Genomic DNA, 19561 nt, shown 5'->3' on the forward strand with positions numbered 1-19561 from the left:
AACCGTTAATTTTTTTTTAGCTTTACTTGGTATTTTGAATTTGATAACAGCACAGGCTATGTAAATAACCGCGTAGATATAATGTCGTATGCATTTTACTTTTACAAAGTGACCAAACTTTAGTTTAGCACAAGACAAAACAAGAACAACAACAAATTAAAATAGTTATAAACTTGGGCCAAACCAAAAGACTGATTTTACGTGGACGTGGATCATATTTCCATATCTTGTGCTAATTAGTTAAATTTTGAACACTTCGCACTATTGTTGGAGCAGAAGTAATTAAGGCAGTCGTTCACTGTGAAATTTAGGCAAAAAACAGGTGAGACATACAGAACCGGTGACTGTTTCAAGCAGATCTTCCGGAAAATGAAAATGCAGATATAAAACCATGTAGCCCTAGTTCATTCCATATCAAAATTTACCGGAAGTTCCTTAAGTGTTCTTTGTTTTTTGAGGAGAGGAGTCGTGAAGCAGAGGAATGTGCGAGAGAAAAGGCACATAAGTTTTATCTCGACTCTGAAATTGAAGAATTGCTTTTAATGCTGTGGCATTGCTTATCACTGTTTGTTTGCTTTCGGTTGGTGCTTCGTAGCTAATTACAAATTTTGTCTTTTTTCTTTTGGGTCTCACGAAGTTTGACGTAGACACGGCTGCTAGTAGTCTACAGACACTCGACACCTGTATCAACACCAGCCAACGTTAGCAAAAAGAGTTTGCCCTTCCATGAAGATCTGTAGAGGCCAGCCACTAGAACTGTTGGCCTCTTCAGCTGCATCGGCATCAGCTTCATCATTATCATCTTGACACGTATTCTTAGAGTTGGCTGAAACAAGATGCGGAGGCCGAATTTTAAATGGATGGTGAAGTCGGTTTTGCTGTTGTTAATATCGCTAACGCTTTTTTTGCTCATCACAAGTTGGATATCAGCTAGCCCGTATACGAATCGACCAGTTCATCATGGCATTCAACCGGAAGCAGAGTCGGCATCCGCTCTAAGATCCAATGAAAAATCTAAGAAATTGGACCCACAGCACTCAAATGCAGAAAATCCTTTAAGTGTCAGGGAGCATAATAATGCAAACGATCGAAATGAGAACGATAACGACAACGATGTATACCCAGAGAGGCTTCCGGCGCCAAATAGGCATCTTGCAGACGATAAACCTGCTCAGCAACCTCCCGAAGAGCTATCCGATCTTCAGGTGGCCCCGGTTCCAGGTAATAATGGCCTCAAAAAAGATTGGCATGACTATACGGCCATGGAGAGGGATGCCGAACGTGTGGGCATTGGTGAACAAGGTAAACCTGCAAAATTGGATGACGAAAATCAACGGGAACTGGAAAGAAAAATGTCACTGGAAAATGGATTTAATGCCTTGCTCTCCGACTCCATATCAGTGAATCGCTCAATAGCAGATATACGCCACAAGTCGTAAGTACACGAAATTTCATTCATTCATACAAATTTATTCTGTAATTATTTTGTTTCGCACCTATTGACCTGATATTATGTACATATGTATATCATTATTTTTGATTAGCTTTTTACTGACATATGTATCTAAAATTCATATTTCTCAAATTATGCTTGTTATCTAAAATTCATATTTCTCAAATTATGCTTGTTGTATATATACTTGTCGTTGGAAATTTGCATTGGGTTTGGTTTTTTCGTCTTTTCGACTTTATATGCTAAATTAGTATGAAATCTGCCTTTTAACTTTCTTCCCAGCTGCCGGAAAAAGGAATATCTAGCCAAATTGCCCACAGTCAGTGTCATTATAATATTCTATAATGAATATCTTAGTGTCTTGATGCGTTCGGTCCACAGTTTGATTAATCGGTCTCCGCCGGAACTTTTAAAAGAGATTATTCTTGTTGATGATTTCAGTGATCGTGCTTATTTGTATGTGCCGCTTGAAAATTACATAGCCGAGCACTTTAAAAATGTGCGTGTGGTGCGCTTAACCAAACGCACTGGGCTGATCGGGGCCCGCTCAGAGGGCGCTCGCAATGCTACCGGTGAGGTGTTAATATTTCTTGATTCGCACGTCGAGGCGAATTACAATTGGCTGCCACCTTTGCTGGAACCAATTGCCATTAACGAGCGCACAGCTGTTTGCCCCTTTATTGATGTAATTGATCACAGCAACTTTAATTATCGAGCCCAAGATGAGGGTGCTCGAGGGGCATTTGACTGGGAATTTTTTTACAAGCGGCTGCCTTTGCTGCCTGAAGATTTGAAGCATCCTTCGGAGCCATTTAAGAGTCCTGTAATGGCAGGTGGACTTTTTGCTATTTCTTCGAAGTTCTTTTGGGAATTAGGTGGCTATGATGAGGGATTGGATATATGGGGTGGTGAGCAGTATGAGCTAAGTTTCAAGATTTGGATGTGTGGTGGAGAAATGTATGATGCCCCCTGCTCGCGAGTGGGTCACATTTATCGAGGACCTCGGAATCATGTGCCTAGTCCCAGAACTGGCGATTATCTACATAAGGTGACAGACAATATAGTCCTACTGATTTCAAAACTGGAACCAACTTATATTCATTGCATTTCATTTCATAGAACTATAAACGTGTGGCCGAAGTCTGGATGGATGAATACAAAAAGTATTTGTATGATCATGGCGATGGCATCTACGATCGTGTAGATGCTGGAGATTTGACAGCGCAAAAGGCCATACGCACTAAACTAAAATGTAAATCTTTTAAGTGGTTTATGGAGGAAGTGGCTTTCGATTTGATGAAGTCCTATCCACCGATCGATCCGCCCGACTATGCCAGTGGCGCCATACAAAACGTCGGTGATTCCAGCCTGTGCGTCGATACACACGGACTTCGCAAACATAATCGCATGGGCGTCTATAGTTGTGCCGAGGACCTTCAAAAGCCCCAACGAAATCAATTCTTCCAGTTGAGTTGGAAACGTGACTTACGCCAGCGTCGTAAAAAAGATTGTCTTGATGTTCAAATATGGGATGCCAATGCGCCAGTCTGGCTGTGGGATTGTCATGGCCAGCAGGGTAATCAATATTGGTTCTATGATTACCGAAAACAACTGATAAGACATGGCAAAGAGGGACGAAGATGTTTAGAATTACTGCCCTTCTCCAAGACGCTTGTGGTTAACCAGTGTAGCGAGAGCAATTCCTATATGAAATGGAATTTTGGATCATTCAACAAAACGTCTTTAGACAATTACGAAAAGGACTTGATTCTAGATTTACATCTGGAGTCGTGATGAGATTTAGTCACTAACTTGCCATGTACTTAAAATGTGTTGGTCTGTTTGATATATATATATATATATTTATGTATATGTCTACATATATATATATGTATATATGTAGATATATGTAGATGAAAATGAAAGGCATTTTGTAAGCTAATTTCGGTTCTTCCGAATTTAAAAGTGTTCCCTTCCAGAACTTTGATTTCTAATTGATTACTTTACCGATTGGATTCTTAGTAATGTCCAAAAAAAATTAAATATTTTTAACACAAATTCTGGGTCTCAACCGACCCACTTCAAGCATTCCTTTAATTTAATATATTAAATCGGTTGTCTATTAACAATGCAATTAAAACGGCAGTGTGTGTTTTTTTTAAACTTTCATTTTCCTTTTTATTTAATATTAATATCTGTGTTTGCTTTCAATACGCGTACTTTAAATAAATATAATTTATGTTTTTCATATACGTTTGTTGTTTTAGTTTATCTTTATCGTTTTACAATATGTATCATCCGGCTATCATCTGCCATTTCTAAGCCTTAACTTTGTTCAATTTGTTATTTTTTTTGTTTGTTTTGTATTTGCTTTTTGCGTTTTGCTATCTTGCATTTTATATGCCGATATTTATAGTATATGTATGTATACTTATATATGCCGCCGCTTTAGAACTTAAACTCGGAAAAACGAAGCTTGTGTTGTTTTGTTATTGTGTTTCTTTTCTTTCTTTCTTTTTTGGATTTTGACTAAAAAAAAATGGCAAAAAGTTTTTGTTTTTTTGCTTTTATTTTGTGAAAAAATTATAAAAAAAAAAGCACTTACAAACTATAATAGTTGCTGTTTTTGTTGTGTGCATAATCATAATTAATTATATATACATATATATAAATATATATAGTTATGTTAATCTATATATGTATATATATATATATATATATATATATATATATATATCTATATCTATATATATATATGCATATACTATATAAACATTTAAATATTTATCCAAACATGTTTTTTCTTGTTGCTCAAAAGTCTTCTTCGCTGTCTTACATTTACATACGTTTTACATTTTAATGGTGGACACTGGACAACAAAATTACAACATCGACCAAGAACCAAAAATCGCCAACTCAACGTTAACCGATATATGTATAGATAAAAAAAGGTCGGGATTTATAATTATTTAATATTATTTTGATGAGTTCAGTTTTGGGCTTAGTCATATACGCCATTTTCGGTTCTTGGCTATGTTGGCCGGTGTGATCATCATCGTTATTATCGCCTTTAGATCATAATTTCAAATTATTTCATGTAAATAAGTAATTATAAATTTATAACCATTTTTGTGTTTTTTGTGCAAAAAATATGTGTTTTTGTGTTTTGTTTTTAGACTAAATTTGATTTGAAATTCAGTTTGCTAAGCTGCCACATTTTAATTTTCCACTCCCGCTCTTATCTTCATGTAAATTTTTCTCGCTTTTTTGTGTTTTTTCTTGGATGGATGCAAATTAATTGAGTTGATAGCAGAATGTTTTTTTATTCCCTTCGATTTGCTGATGCTGCTGTTTTTGACATTGGAGTGCTTAATACTTGCTTGGTTTCGAGTCTTTTTCTGGGTTTGATTTGAAATTTACAGCACATTTTAGAATTAGAAATAATCATAATAATATGAACCCATGTTTGTCAGATTCTTATAACTTGCAATTGTGTGTAGTATATATGTATATATATGCTTTTAATTTTATTACTTAAACTTAGTTTAAATTATGTTAAATGTTTGCTTTCCATTTAAAAAATGTCTTCCTGTCCTTCTGATTCTGCTCGATAATCTCAGCTTTGTTATTGTAGTTTGCCTACTGCCTTCTGCCTACCCCTCGTCTCGCGCTGTGTTCTCGATTTTAGTCGCCCAATGCACGTTTCTATCTTTTCTATAATTTTTGTTTAGTTTTTTATGCGTGACAAATAATTTAATACGGGCAAATACCAATGTGTTCAACATGGAGAAGGAGGCGGATGACCGTCCTAGTTCTCCAGCAGGGAAGGCAACCGCCATTACCCAATCACTTTTTCAGTAATCAATATATGTATAGATTAGGGTATATTCTGGTGTCTTTGAATAGGTCACAGGTTTCGTTATTCATTTGGTTGCTTTCCCTTCCCATATTCGACCTTTCGCTATTGGCTTTAGTTTGAATTTGTTTCAGTATTTCGCTCTCTCCTTTAATGGAGAACCAAATGCGAAACAAATTTTTAAAAAAATATAATAAAAATATAATTTATACAGTTAAAGTTTTGCTTAACTATTTGCTCGCGAAAATTTGTGGTTTGCATTTTAGTTAAATTTTTTGTTATTTTTAGTTTCATCTTTCATTTTGTTTTCTTTAGTTTTGGTTAAAAAAATGATTTATTTGTACTTTTGGCAATGATCTTCCACTAACTTTAAATGGTTGCTTAGTTTTGTGTTTTCTTTTAGTTTGTTGATTTAACAGAAATTGTCTTAGGAAACTAAAGTTGCATATTTCTGTTATTTTCTTTTCTTTGTGGTTGTTGTAGAAACTCGCAGTGTGCAAATGTTAATAGAGGGCAGCGCCTACTTGTCATTATACTTGAACCTTAATCCTTCTCCTGGTATGGCACACGAAATCAGACGCATTACAAAAATAACTTTTCCTTTCAGATATAGTGAGTGTGTGTCTTTCTGTATATGTGGGTATGTGGGTGTGGGTATGTGTGTTTGTGTTTGTGTGTGAGAGAGATAAAGAATTTTATTTTTCTTTTCAGTCATTGTCTTGGGGCGGGTCTTAAGATTAGGCGGCTGCGTCGGAACTAAATGGTTTTACCAGTAGTAAGATCTGATGGGGCCGATTATTCTCAAGTCTGTGGATGAGGGGGAGCCGCCTGGCCATTCGTGGACGAAGTTGGACTGCTATTGCCCTCCTGGTAGGGCCCTGTAACCACACAAGGGTGCATAGGAAACAGGGTCGTCCACGACGTGGTTGTTAGTGTTGGTGCGTGGAGGGCAACTTTCTCGTTTTTTGACTGCTGTTCATTTGAGGATGATGAATTTATGGACTTTTTCGTATCGCCATTCGACTTTTTCTTTTTACTGCTACTGGCTCCGTTTTTTATTTGCTGCTGGCCATTGCTTTCCTTTTTCACCACTATCGATGCTGGTGGAGGATTTTCATCCGTCATATCCTCATCCAAGTCATCAAGGTCCTCTCCAGCTGCCTTTTTAATTAAACGCTCGCGTTCCTCTTTGGCCTTGTTGTCGAGATCTGTGTTGATTTTCTTTACTCGCATTTTCTCCTCCCATTCATCGATGCCATGACGCGATCGATTTAAATTACGGTGCTGATAAAAGATTAATGTCATGCGAGTAGGATGATGTCGATCCGGTCGTCTTACTGCTGTAGTCGCATGCATTTCGTGTTTGGCACATTCGATTAACACGCTGCCATGATTCAATGCAATAGCGACCCCGCCCATTTGTGGATCTTGGAAGGCTTCGATATTCTCATTGATCTCAGCAACTTCGCCAATAGGCTCGATTTTGCTGGTGCTGGTGTTAGAGCTGGCTGGAGAAACCGCCCCTGAGGCAGGGACTGTGGTTGCTAATGGCGTTGCCTGTATTGTTGTTGCACCAGCTGCGACCGCTACGGGATCGCTAGTAGTTGTTTCGTTAGTAGGTGTGGGCGTGGCAATACCGGGCTCAGTAGGTACACTAGTTCCACCATTAGAGAGATCAGGCAAAATGGTTTGGGGCGGTGTCACAGCCAATTGTTGTTGATGTTGCAGTGGTTGTGGTTGCTGCTGCTGTTGCTGTTGCTGCTGCTGCTGCTGCTGTTGTTGCTGCTGCTGTTGTTGCTGCTGTTGTTGTTGCAGTGGTGCTATAGGTTTTTGCATTGTCGGAGCAATAGTGGGCCCGACACTAGTAGCATGTGGAGCTATTAGCGACCCGCTCCCATAGGATCCACTCGCCGAGCTAGTCTGATGATGTCCATACATATTCCAGTTTGGTGAAGGAGGCGGTGGAGTGGGGGGTGGCGTCTGTTGCGGTGGATACATGCCGTAGGGTGAATAGGCCTGATGATGGTGATGATAGCCGTAATTGTAATTCATATTTTGATAGGCATCGTAAGCTGTATACGCCGAGTGAGGGGGTGGTGGAGGAGGTGGTGGCGGAGGTGGATACATTTGATAGTTATTCGGATACTGTGGCGATCCGGCATACTGATAGTCACTGGGTGGGGGTTTTGGTTTCACAAAACCTTCCTGGTGACCGGGCGGATGATGGTGAGGTGCTGCAGCGGGTGTGGTGGCTAATGGAACTGTCATGGATGTTAAGGCAGTTAGTTTATTCTCTGCTAGATTATGATGATTCACCAGGGTTGTAGAATCGGGATTCTCTTCACTGACCAGACGACTTTTTAGTTCACCAACTGCCGATGAAATGGGAGCAATTTGTTGTTGTTGTTGCAATGGTTGTTGTTGCTGTTGCTGCTGATGCTGGTCTTCTGCTGCAGGCTGTTGGACAGGAGTTGGCGTAGCCAATTGGTTATACGTTGTTGTGTACCCATTAGGATTCGCTGATTCATGTTGCTGTTGTGGCGTGTTAACTGCTGGCGGTACGCTGGCGACTGCTGGTGGAGTAAGGGTGGCCGTAGCTGCTGCTGCTGCTGGCGTTACGTTTGTTGCCGTTGGTGTTGCTGTGGGCGTGGCTAAACCGTGCTGAAGGGGAAGCTGCGGTGGTGCTCCGCCCTGGGCTTGGCTTATGCCCATGGCATGTGGTGGCCAGTTGCCGTAATAGTTTCGGGAGTCTATATAAGATCCAGTCTGGTAGTCATAGGAATAGGGTGAATCCAATACAGTGCTAGAGATCTGATTGGATTGCAACTGGGCATCCGTAAAGGTATCAATCATGGTGGCCATATTCATTAAACTCGAATTTGAGCTCATTAATTGATTGGGTTGACTGGGGGGTCCCACTTGTTGGGCACCTCCTCCATTTGGTGCATGAACGGGAGGCGTGCTGAAGGCACTGCCTGCCGCTGGACTCGGATTGTTTGTCACTGGTGTTTGGCAACGGGGCGAGGGTGTTGACGGTGGCGCCGAACCAGGAGTAGAGGCACTCGAGTTATTATTTGTGAGGTTATTTGTGGAATTTGTTTTTGATTTACTCGTTTTAGAGGATTTACTGGAATTTGCCGCAGAGCCATTTTCCTTCTTAATAAGAGGCGCAGGAGGACTACTTTGTTGTGATTGCGGAGGCTGCTGCTGTCCCCCATTAGCTTCACCCAACGAATCTTGTTCGCCGTCTGGTGGTGCAGATTCGTCATCTTTGCGTTTTTTACCATGTCGTCGACATGGTATCAAGGGTGTAGATCTCACTCGTACCTCGCAGGGAAATCTATGGGAGCAAATCAGAAATGTTAGTTCTTATTCATAGAAATGGGGAGCTGCAGCGCTGCTCAAAACTCAACACTACACTCACTTGTCCAGCATTTGCACCGCTCCAGTGCGATGCTTATCCCTTTGTCCCTCCACACTCTCAAACTCATCGGTGCCATCCATTGTGTACAGTGGCAGGACATGAAATTGCTCATCGTCAGGTAGTCGGCTATCGCGATTATTGGGCTTCAATAAGGCCACATGGACAGTGCAGCCATCCTGCATATTGTGTAGATCCCTATGAGAGTGGGCGCAGAAGTCTAAACACGCTGTAACTCCAGAGAATGGTTTGCCCGGCTCTAAGCCCAAGCGACAATCGGAGGCCTCGTGTTCGTATTTCGTCTGATTGTCGTAGGAACGCGGACACACTTGTTTAAATACCGGTGCCAATAAGGTGGCTATTAGGTTCATGTGATCCTCGATGGCTGTCTCCTCGCTTTTTACTGATAAACGGAATTTGCGCACTGTCTTCGAACGGGCATATTTACAGCCATTATAATACATTGACCATGAACAGCCAAAGCTATACGAAGCACCCGATGTCTCGGGATCCAGACCTGTAATAATGCATACGTAAGTTTAAGAACTAGGGAACTGTCAATATATTCTAGTCGACGTCGGACTCACCTTGACAGGCACAGGTGCGATTCTCATTGGTAGCACATCGACGCGTTGTAGGCAGGCCGTATTTGTTGAGCTTGGGTATTAGATTTTTATAGGCATTGTCCGCCTCCAGACGTGGCATGCCATCCCAGGCCACCATGCAGACCACTATATAAGCGGCTATACATCTGCAAGAAAGGATTTTAACAATTAGTCACATTGATGACGAGTAACTCGATTAAATTAATTAATTTCCTTATTAGTGTAGTATACATTTTCCGTTTGGATTTATAATAAACGACTTACCTATGACCTGGTCTCTTTTTCACCACAACCAGAATCTTCTCCTCGAGGTCAGCACGACGTATGACCCACTTGGCCACAGGACACCCCTGGCTGGTCTTACCCTCTTTTCCCGTATAGACAATCTTTTCAATACGTAATTGCCTTCCAGTCAGTTGACAACGTTCCTCGAATTCCCGCCTCAGTTCCATCAATGAAGAGGCAGTTCCTGTAATCCGAATAAAGTTGAGTTAAATAAATCCCGAAGACAAGTGAGTATGCTCCGTACTTACCCAAATGTGTGTAGTAGGTTCCTGGTTCGGGTGGGTTCTTATCAGATTGGAAGCATTCGCATTCGGGTATTTCAGTTTTGTTGCCCTTTTCGAGACGATCTGTGGTATCAAACATGGGATTGATTTTTTCATGCTTTACAATAATCTCGGGAATTTCATCCTGCTTATGCTTTTTTGATTTGCCCGATTTGACGCTACTGTTATTATGGGGATCGGCTAAGTCGTCTTCGTCGAGCAGCTCTTCCTTTGGCTGGATTCCCAGACCTAGGCAGGTTCCGTCCTTTAGGTGCTCGGCTGTAGGTGGACGTGTGCCGCCCTGGCGACAGCAGGAGAAACCATTGTTCATGGCCTTGCTATCTGGCAAGTAAGGGTAGCCCACTGTTGCTGACGCCGAAGTGTGACTATGGCCATGATGACCCATCATGTCCTCTAGCTTGGGCTCTAGCATGCCTGCATGATGGCCCAAATGGTGTGGCGGCGGTGGTGCTCCGCCATGGTGATGACCCAAGGCATAGCGATGTGGCGGAATGGGATAAGCATGAGCCGGTATATCCTTCTCATAGTTGGTGGGCAGTGGAATAATGCTATTAGTATCGGGCTTACGTTCCAAATCCATTAAATTTTGAGCATGACCTGTAAATACGAAAATTGGTTAGTCGATTTTTTCACACTAAAATAAAAGAAAGGTAATTATTTACCTGCTGGCTTGCTGCGACTTCCGTAACCTGTGGAGTGTTGATATCCAGGCACAAAGTTCTGTTGAAAGTTCTGCTGAAAACTGCTTCCGTAATAAGAATTGTGATGATAGCCAGCATAGTCCTGACCATGCTGGGCTGGCACTGGCTGACCTTGACCATCGTTCTGACAGAAATCAGCATACTGAATGAAATTCTGATAGTTACGCTCGTACCCTTCCATCTTATTGGGCCCCGAATGGGGCATTAGGCCAGGTTCGGTCTTAATGTACTGCCCATGATAGTCACCTGTGACCGACTGCGGAGGGGGTGGATAGTGATGGTGAGGAGGCTTCAAACCGACCACCCCACCACCGCCACCTCCTGGATCGTTGGTAGCATTTCGATCTCTTTCGATTTCGTTTGATGTCACCGCGTTCGCAGCTGTGGCCGCCGCTGCAGCCGCTGCTGCCGCTCGACTGGCCTTGCTGCGACTACGCGACTTTTTTGGTTGGGCAGGAGTGGCAGGCGGTTGGGAGGAAGGCGGTGGTCCTGGCCCAGCTCCTGGCACTGGTACTGGCTGCTGTTCTGCATGACTGATAGTTGTGTGCTGTCCTGGTTGATGTTGTTGCAACTGCAATTGCGACTGCTGGGCCTGTGTTTGGGATGCCAACAACTGTTGCGCATCAGCAGCAGCTGCTGAAGTCAAGGGATAACCGCTGGCCACTGATGGTTTCTTGAATGAGTTAATGTGATGCGGCTTCCATATGTGATCGCCACCACCTCCAATGGTCTCAGCAGTGACCGGCGGAGCTGACTGTTGCTGCGGCTGGACAATACTGCTGCTGGGACCATTGGCGCCTAACGCCGGCTCGGGTCGGAGGTGGTGGCTATACGATAAAAAATGACCGGTCTGATGTTGCTGCTGTTGTTGTTGCTGCTGTTGCTGCTGAGGTTGTTGCAATTGCTGCTGTATGTCAGGAGGGGGAGGATCCTTGGGATCGCTTTTTCGCATTATCATGGACTTAATGCGTGTGTTAAGATGTACTCGCTCGCCTGCTTGCGGATATCCGTCACTGCCGAGCTGCTGTTGTTGCCAGTTCCATTCTTGCATGGTAGGCGAAGATGAAAGATGTTGCTGTTGGGCCACGTAGGGCTGGAGGCCATTGTTAGTTGGTGACGGTTGTATGAGGCTTCCTCGTGTAGGCGATTGGGGAACAGTCGAGGGCTGAGCTTGTGTTACTAGCATGGGTGAAGCGGCTGGCTGGGGTACGGCTGTGGGAGTGGCTGGTGTTGTGGAGCCCCCACTATTGGCACTTGCCGATTGCTGTTGTTGTTGGGGTTGTTGTTGGGATTGCTGTTGTGGGGTTTGTTGTTGTTGGGATTGCTGCTGTTGTTGTTGTTGTCCGCTGTAGTCGCCTGAATACCCGTTACAATTGAGTGAGCGCGGCGGCACGCTGCTCACTCGCGGATATCCAGGCGTGTCGTTTCCCGACATTGTCTTGTTCAGATCGCCAGCATTTAGATGTTGTTGTTGTTGCTGCTGTTGCCCCGCGGCTGGTGGCACTGGAACTGTGGACACTTGGCCGGCATAGCTAACACCGCCACCAGTTGCAGTTGGAGCAAATCCCGCCGCGACTCCTTGCAAACCAGGCACCTGATTTATGGTTGGAGCGCCTGTCAATTGTTGACTTTGGAAATCATAACGCTGCACTGGTGCCCCATACGGCGAGCGTCCATAATTGGGATCGAAGCCTAGTCCCGACTGGACATAACCATTTGATGGATACGCATAGGACTGGGTCTGGAAATCCAGCGAGTTGAGTGATGTGATGGCTGGATTGTTCTGTGGTATTTGCTGTATGAACTGATTCTGCCAGCCCTGCGAAGGATCGGCCTGCCATGTGGGATAAAAGGCCATGGGTGCCTACAAAAAATGAATATAAATACATATATATAAATATACAATTAAATATCTTTTGCCAAAAACTGATTTAGTGACGTGGGAAATATTTTTAAAATTGTATATTCTCGATGAATAGTTTAAATTTAGTTACCTCAAATGGCTACTTTCTGTTGATCGAAAAAAGCGCGCCTTAAAATATGCTTTGTTTAGTTATTTCATTTGGTTATTTTTTAACATTGAAAATATCGTTATGATTCTGCCCAATATTTTGCAATTATGAAAGTGAAATTGAAAAAGACAACAGCAACATAAAATAAGCACACTCGCCGACAGACAGCAATGAAATCAAATAAAATATAAATGAACACAAAACTTGAAAATCAATCTGTTTTTAATACTCTTTAAAATTCACAAAAGTACAGGTATACATATATGCTCATTAGAGTCTTGCAGTTTCAATAATGTTCTCTTTCATTGGATATTACAGGGTTTGGTTTGTCCGATGCACTCTATGCCATCTGACAATGCGTTTTTTCATTTAAAAAAAATTAAATTTCAAAATTTATAGTAGTTGTTGTTGCCGATGAGAATTGTGTGTGTGCGTGTGGTTTTTTGATTTTGTTTTAGCAATCATTGATAAAAATCGAACGATGTTTATGAATGAACGAGTGGATGAAAGAGTGTGTGCGTATTGGCTATTTACAACCCTTTCCTTTTCCAACTTTGTCTGCCTGCTGCTATGTGTGTATGTACAGCTGCATTTCCTTTTGTCGTATGAGTATGAGTTTCCATTTAGTTGTGTTTGTTGTGTTATTTTCGTTTTGTTGGTGTTGCTGTTGAATTCTGATTGATTGAATATATATTTTTACATGAAGGTCAATGGTCGCAATGTCTATCTGCATACATTGTATAAACATATGTGGAGACATATATGTATATATATATTTTAATTACAATTGGGTTTTAACAGAACAATAAAAAATGCCTTTCTCGCCCTTGCTTTCATTTTCCGTTTAATGGAATGTGGAAATCTTTTTTATTATATACATACATGATGGACCGATTTTTCTAATTGATCGGATTTTTACTTACCATAGGCTGTTGAGGTTGATCCTTCATAGTTTGAATTTGTGCGGTTATTTGATGTTGTTGCTGGTGTGGCAAATGTTGCTGCTGTTGCGGCAAATGTTGCTGCTGTTGTTGATGTGGTTGATGTTGCTGCTGTTGATAGAGCTGTTGTTGCTGTGGGTTTGGCTGATATTGCTGCTGTAAATGTTGTTGCTGCGGCTGCTGCTGTTGCTGGAAGTGTTGCTGTTGGGTCGGCTGCAAATATTGCTGCTGACCTGCTGCGGCTAAAACTGTCCCAGTTGTGGTGTTCGGCGATAAAGTTGTTGTGGTTGCTGTGTTAGGCGTTGGACTAAGACGTGGCGATGTTGCTGATGCTGCAGTTGTTGCATTAAGTTTATTTGCTTTGGTGGAGGTTTTACGAGGGCGTGACTGTAGAGAAAAAGAAGAGAACGCAATATGTTAGTTGAATACCGCTAATGTGGGTGCAAAATGTTGCTGACCTTGACCATTACTTAAATCACCGCGCAGAGCAATTTGCATTAAAACGATATATAAGAAATGTATATAAAATTTATATTATAAATGCCTGTGTTCATAATTTGCCAAGTCGCAACCTGGTTAATTGCCTTCCTTATATCGATTACATTTCAAAAATGGTTTTAACGAGGAAAAATTTGTTATTCACATAGCTGTAACCTCGTCCACATTCCTACCTTTACCTCCCCAAATGTCTTATAGCTTTTGTCTGCTTTGGTCGCAAAATTTAAACTTGTTTTTTGGTTCGGCACGATATACGTGCAATATATTTGAGCAGTTAAATATTTGCTGTGTTTCTCATATAAAATACCAATGAAAATAGGCAAAAATAATATACATTCACATATGTATGTATATATATGTATGTCTCGCCGACTTCGGTATACCATGCATCAAATGAAACAACTGTTTCTGCCTGCTATATAAATTTTGTCACTTTTGGGTTTCAATTTCACCCCCGTTGCTGACCCATTATTATTAAAGCAGTGGCGGATTCCCTTAGTCGATAATTTATCTTATTCATTTTGTGGAAAATTTTGGAGGGAACCCTATGTTATGGTATGTACTTTCTAATTACAAGACAGGCAAACAAATTGCCTAATCAAAATGCGATACGATAATGTTTGAATATTGCCAATTAAAGAAGGCTTAAAACATTTTTACCACAGAATATATAGAAATTTGCATATTTGTACCGACAGAAACAAAACAACAGCGACACTCAGTTTGAAGCAAATCGTTTGTGCAAATTGGCAACAATAAAATGATTTATATATTTTACACATGTGTAATATAATATTTTCCACCTCTGTCTGTGTGTGTGTGTGTGTTGTGTCCTGTCCTGCTTTGCTGGCTTGCTTTGGCCAGCATAATGCTATGCAAATAAAAGTCCAACCAACAAATCCAAACCAAATCCATTTGAATGACCAGGAATTCGTATGCAAATGCCTATTCCATCCACCACCGCCTCTCATGTGTCTCTGGCTACTTCCTGCTCCTGATCCAGCAGTGTAGCCAGGTGGCTAGGGAGGCTACAAAATTACTCAAACAAATAGTAAAGTTTGACTCTTTTTGGGATTTTTCTCACCCCTATTCTCTCTCTCTCTCTCTCTCTCTCCCCTTCAGCCTTTCCTTTTCTTATACATTCTAAAAATATTTGCTTAACCGAAAAGTATTTAGGTTTTTTCGGAGTTTTGGGCTAGTTGTGGCGCATGTGCAATAAAAATTAAAATAAATTTGCACGCAATTTAAAATTGAAAATTGCCAATTATTTTTAAAGGCAAACATGCTAAACATATATGTTTAGACAGGCACAGCCACAAATGTGTTTATTTATCTATATGTACAATGTACATACATATGTACATGTATAAGGTATTAATTAAAATATCTCAAAGATGTTTGTTTAGCCATTTACAAACAACAGCAACAAGGAAGGCAAACTTAAAGAACTAAAGAGAATGCCATAGCCGATAGAGAGACGCATACATGTACATATGTATGCTAGTAAGGGGTGTTGTGGGTTAACAGAAGAAATAATTATTGTGTTTGTGTGTGTGTGTGTGTGTCTGGGTTTTTTCTAGCTTTTGCTTTTAATGCATTTTCCCACTATTTACCAAGTTCATAAAAGTTAATTAAATGTTTATGATCGTCTGTTTGTTTTCGCCTGCTTTTTCTCTATTTGTTTCTTGGTAAAATAAATAAAATTTTAAGTGAGGAGGTGATGGCAGATGTGGAGAAAACGAAGCAGTAGAATGATAGTAAAGATAGTGGGAGAGAGATTAGTAGAATGCAGTTGAAGGTTGTTATCTTTGGCAACAACAACAACAACAACTGAAACGACAAATTCAACAATTCTACGTGCATCGAACTAAACTACCTCGGGCGATGTTTTGGCTCCTGAGTTCTTTCCCATTTTTCACCTCGCCCCCTTTTACATATTTCTTTATATAACTCTTTTTCTTTCCTTTCCACTCCTCTCAAGCGCCTTACTATGGTGTTTAAAACAAATGTGCTCGTTGAGTAAACAGCGATTAGTTGTGCCTAGCTGTGCGTGTTCATATTTACATTAACTTCATGATTTTAAGTGCATTATACAAAAAAGAGACAAAATATAATATTTTATTATTTGCAATATTTGCCACTCGACTTATTAAAGCAAAACCAGACCGTGGAGAAGTTGGTATAAAGCTTTGCGTCCCATCCTAGAGATGTCAAAGTGAGAATCTGAAATATACCAAGTTTTGCTTTACAATATATAACGTGCTAAAGGAAAAGCTAAACCAGCCCAGAAATATGTATTATGATCACTTACATATACACACATGTGTTTATGTTTATGTGGGAATTGTGTCATAGAAACTAGTTTTAGTTTTAGAAAGCGGCTTTAAGTACGAAGACACTTGAATACGTACAGTTATGTATTTGTATATTTGTTTTGTATGCTCATATATCTTAATAACTATCAAGAATTCAAATTGTTCCTAAGAAAAGCGAAAAAAACAAAAAAAGGAAAGGCATTAAATAAAGCAACTATCTTTCTGCCTTCTAACTAATGCCCCGTCCCTCTCTTGTTTTGATATTGATAAGACCTGGAACACAGACGGGCACTAGGGGCCTCAGCCAATATAGCACCTATGATGTGTATGTGCATGTGTATGTGCGTTCCATCATAAATTACACACATAACAAAGTATACAATATAAATTATTTACATATCCCCAAAGTCAAAGTTTGCTGATAACGCAAACCGAAGGGAAAAAGTAAAAAAGAAAATGAAAAATAACAAAAAATATAAAAAATCAAAGAAAAGGAACGCAAAAATTAAAAAGTAAATGAAAAATAGAAAACGACAAAGAAATGCAGCAGGAAAAATGTATATAAATCAAATATTGGTACTTGTTTATTTCTTTAGTTGTTTGAATTGTTTCATGGATTTTGTTTTATTATCATTTTTCCTGTTTGGATTGCGCTCATGCGAAGGAAAAGCGATGCCAGCAGAGTTTGAGACAGCAAGCAATGAGCAGAGTCTGAGATTTTCTCTTGTTCCTTTTACAACAGAATGTTTCGATCAATGAACTATATGTTTCGTATAAATAAATAACATAATATCATGAATAGCACTGACAAATTTGCTTTGGCAACAATCGATTGAAAGGCGGTTTGAAATCTATTTACACCATCCAATAGTTTTTACAGCATCAGCAAAAACATCTAAGAGAAAATTAAGATTGGAATTAATATGAATTTCAATACTTAAACTTAGATATATAGATGGAGCTAAAGAGTGTGAATGAAAAACAAAAACAGAATAAAAAGAGATGACGAAGGGTTTTGCCAATTCTAACAAAAAGCGAGAAAGAAGAAGTTTTCAATCATTTTTACTTTAAATGGGAAATGCAATTTCCTATGGCTCCGACACAAACACACATACACACACACACACACACATGTATATACACAAATACACTCACCTAGCTACCTTCGGGCTGCTCAAATATTTAACTTGTATTTCGTATTCATGCTAATTTTGCATTTTCCACAATTTTCTCGCCCTCATCTCTGGACTTCATTCAAGTTGCTTCTTTCCGTTCTCCTACTGTTCTTTGCTCCTTTCCTATGCACAGACAAAATGGTTTTGGTCCTACTCTTATTTCTCGTCCTGCAGCATTTTACTGTTCCATTCAGTTCTTTCTCCTGTCTGGATATCTGTTTTGCCCTTCTGCAGATAAGCATATACACAGACATATACCAACACACGGCAAACACACAAACATGCATAAGTGCATTTTTGTACGTGTTGAGTGTGCGCCGTAGAGTAGGCTACAGTTTATTTATTCTTGTTTTTTTTTTGTTTTTTCTCTTTCTATGCCTTGTTAGCATGTGTCGAGAGTCTGTGCTGCTGGTCCGTCCCTATACCACCACTCTTCTCTCTTCTTCTTGCTCCATGTATTTTATTCAATTTAGCTTTCAATTAGGCTGCAATTGTTCGTTCGTTGGCATTTGTCTTGCATTTTAAAACAGTTTTTGCTGCTGTCAGACAGACTAACTAGTAAAATCGAAATATGTTGATAAGAAATCGGTTTACTTAATTTAACACAATGTGCAATTTTAAAGCACACGCCAGCTAGTCAGTCCATCTGCCCACCAGACAGTCAAACATCAATCTGGCTATTTCCCGCCGAAATGGCATTGTGCATTATTTTGATTGAATATTTGCGATAAATTAAATTGAAAAAGGCACAAAGGAAAATATTCGCTGCCTGATGGAGGATTATAAAACGAATAAAATACAACCAAATGAGTTGTAGCCAAAGAAGCTCAGTTATTTCAACTGAAGTGAAGTGAATTATAATGTCAATTAAAACTATACTTCAGGCTATAACCGACAAGGATACACCAGAATTCATGAGAAGTAAAATCTAAAATAGTATAAGTTGTGGGCCGTTTGCAGAAATACTGTTTTTTGTTCCAAGGAGTTATCAATCCATTCAATGGGTAACACAGAATTCATCTGGGATTCATCTCGTATACAAATTCGATTTGAGTTTTGGAATATTTGGTATTATATAAGGCAATATTTAAGCTTCCACATTTTATTGTTCTGGTTGACGGCACCAGAAAACTAGTTTTTTGCGTTTTTCCATCACAACTGTTGCTCAGCCCTCGTCATTCTCCTATCGGCTCCACTCTTTACCTTTTTTACCTCTTTCAGTGACTGTCTTTATCTTTCTGTCTGTCTTCCTGTCCTTTTGTCTGCTGTTTCGTTTCGTGCTGGTTGTTGTTTTAATTATTGCCAGGCATGCCATTAATTTTGGCATGTCTCGAGTCGTTAACGAATTCCTTGGCATTTTTTTCCTTCCTTTTCCTGCCCCTTCTCATCGCCTTTCCTTTCTCAACTCTTCGTCTCTTTCTTCGTTGGTTTTCTTTTATTTTTATGGCACGCCATGGCATGCTGCCAATATGTGCGCGTTTTTCTTATTTCTATTGTTAAACCTTTTATTTTTTCCTTGTTTTAATTGAAATAATTTTTAATGTGTGGAAAATGCAGAATCTACAACTCAAATCCTATCGCATTCTGACTCGAAAATGTAGATGTAGTTGTTTTTGTTGCACTTTGGTCGTGACAAAAGTTAATTATAAACTTTTTGAAAAACGAAGCGAAATCAGACTCTGCTAATGATGGCTAAGAGGAGAAGGCGTACATATTGACGACATCTGCAGCAATCCTTGCGTCCGTTGAAGCAAACTTCTCTCTTCTATCGATTACTGCATCTTTTCAGGTCCTTTGCTCTGCTTACAACCTTATTTACCCTGTTATCTGCTTGCAGTCATTTCTTACTTTACTGAGAACCCGTATTCTGTTCTATCTAGCTCATAGTTAGCCTTAGCCCATTATGTATGTATATTAATAATCTATTTGGTCTGTTTTCCGATATTTGACCACGTATTTCGTGCCGCACGATAGGTGGGCATCGCTCTGCTTGGATCGAGTGAAGCAGGCTTTGC

General features: G+C 40.2%; 2 protein-coding genes across 2 annotated transcripts in view; one reads left to right on the forward strand and one right to left on the reverse strand.

Moving 5' to 3' along the window:
* Nucleotides 1–130: 130 nt before the first annotated feature.
* Nucleotides 131–3594, forward strand: LOC6639346 (N-acetylgalactosaminyltransferase 6). The gene is made up of 4 exons (XM_002062567.4): nucleotides 131–322; nucleotides 638–1435; nucleotides 1736–2501; nucleotides 2573–3594. Exons 2-4 carry the CDS (start codon nucleotides 837–839, stop codon nucleotides 3245–3247), a joined length of 2040 nt encoding a protein of 679 aa, XP_002062603.1. The 5' UTR covers nucleotides 131–322; nucleotides 638–836; the 3' UTR covers nucleotides 3248–3594.
* A 2030-nt stretch (nucleotides 3595–5624) lies between these two features.
* LOC6639345 (DNA N6-methyl adenine demethylase) overlaps nucleotides 5625–19561 on the reverse strand; it is an 84817-nt gene continuing 70880 nt past the window's right edge. The window contains 9 exon segments of the mRNA XM_023181731.2: nucleotides 5625–8649; nucleotides 8734–9247; nucleotides 9318–9481; nucleotides 9600–9804; nucleotides 9869–10501; nucleotides 10567–11851; nucleotides 11854–11947; nucleotides 11949–12469; nucleotides 13541–13945. Coding sequence (XP_023037499.2) covers nucleotides 6111–8649; nucleotides 8734–9247; nucleotides 9318–9481; nucleotides 9600–9804; nucleotides 9869–10501; nucleotides 10567–11851; nucleotides 11854–11947; nucleotides 11949–12469; nucleotides 13541–13945 — 6360 coding nt within the window. The 3' untranslated portion in view covers nucleotides 5625–6110.

The sequence above is a fragment of the Drosophila willistoni genome, assembly GCF_018902025.1.
Source record: "Drosophila willistoni isolate 14030-0811.24 chromosome XR unlocalized genomic scaffold, UCI_dwil_1.1 Seg144, whole genome shotgun sequence".
NCBI lineage: Eukaryota > Metazoa > Arthropoda > Insecta > Diptera > Drosophilidae > Drosophila > Drosophila willistoni.

Bases quoted from the DNA above. Each gene is read 5' to 3' on its own strand.
- LOC6639346 (XM_002062567.4), top strand. From the start codon at position 837: ATGCGGAGGCCGAATTTTAAATGGATGGTGAAGTCGGTTTTGCTGTTG. The intron at 1,436-1,735 runs GTAAGTACACGA...CTTTCTTCCCAG, and splicing joins GCAGATATACGCCACAAGTC to CTGCCGGAAAAAGGAATATC. The intron at 2,502-2,572 runs GTGACAGACAAT...TTCATTTCATAG, and splicing joins CTGGCGATTATCTACATAAG to AACTATAAACGTGTGGCCGA.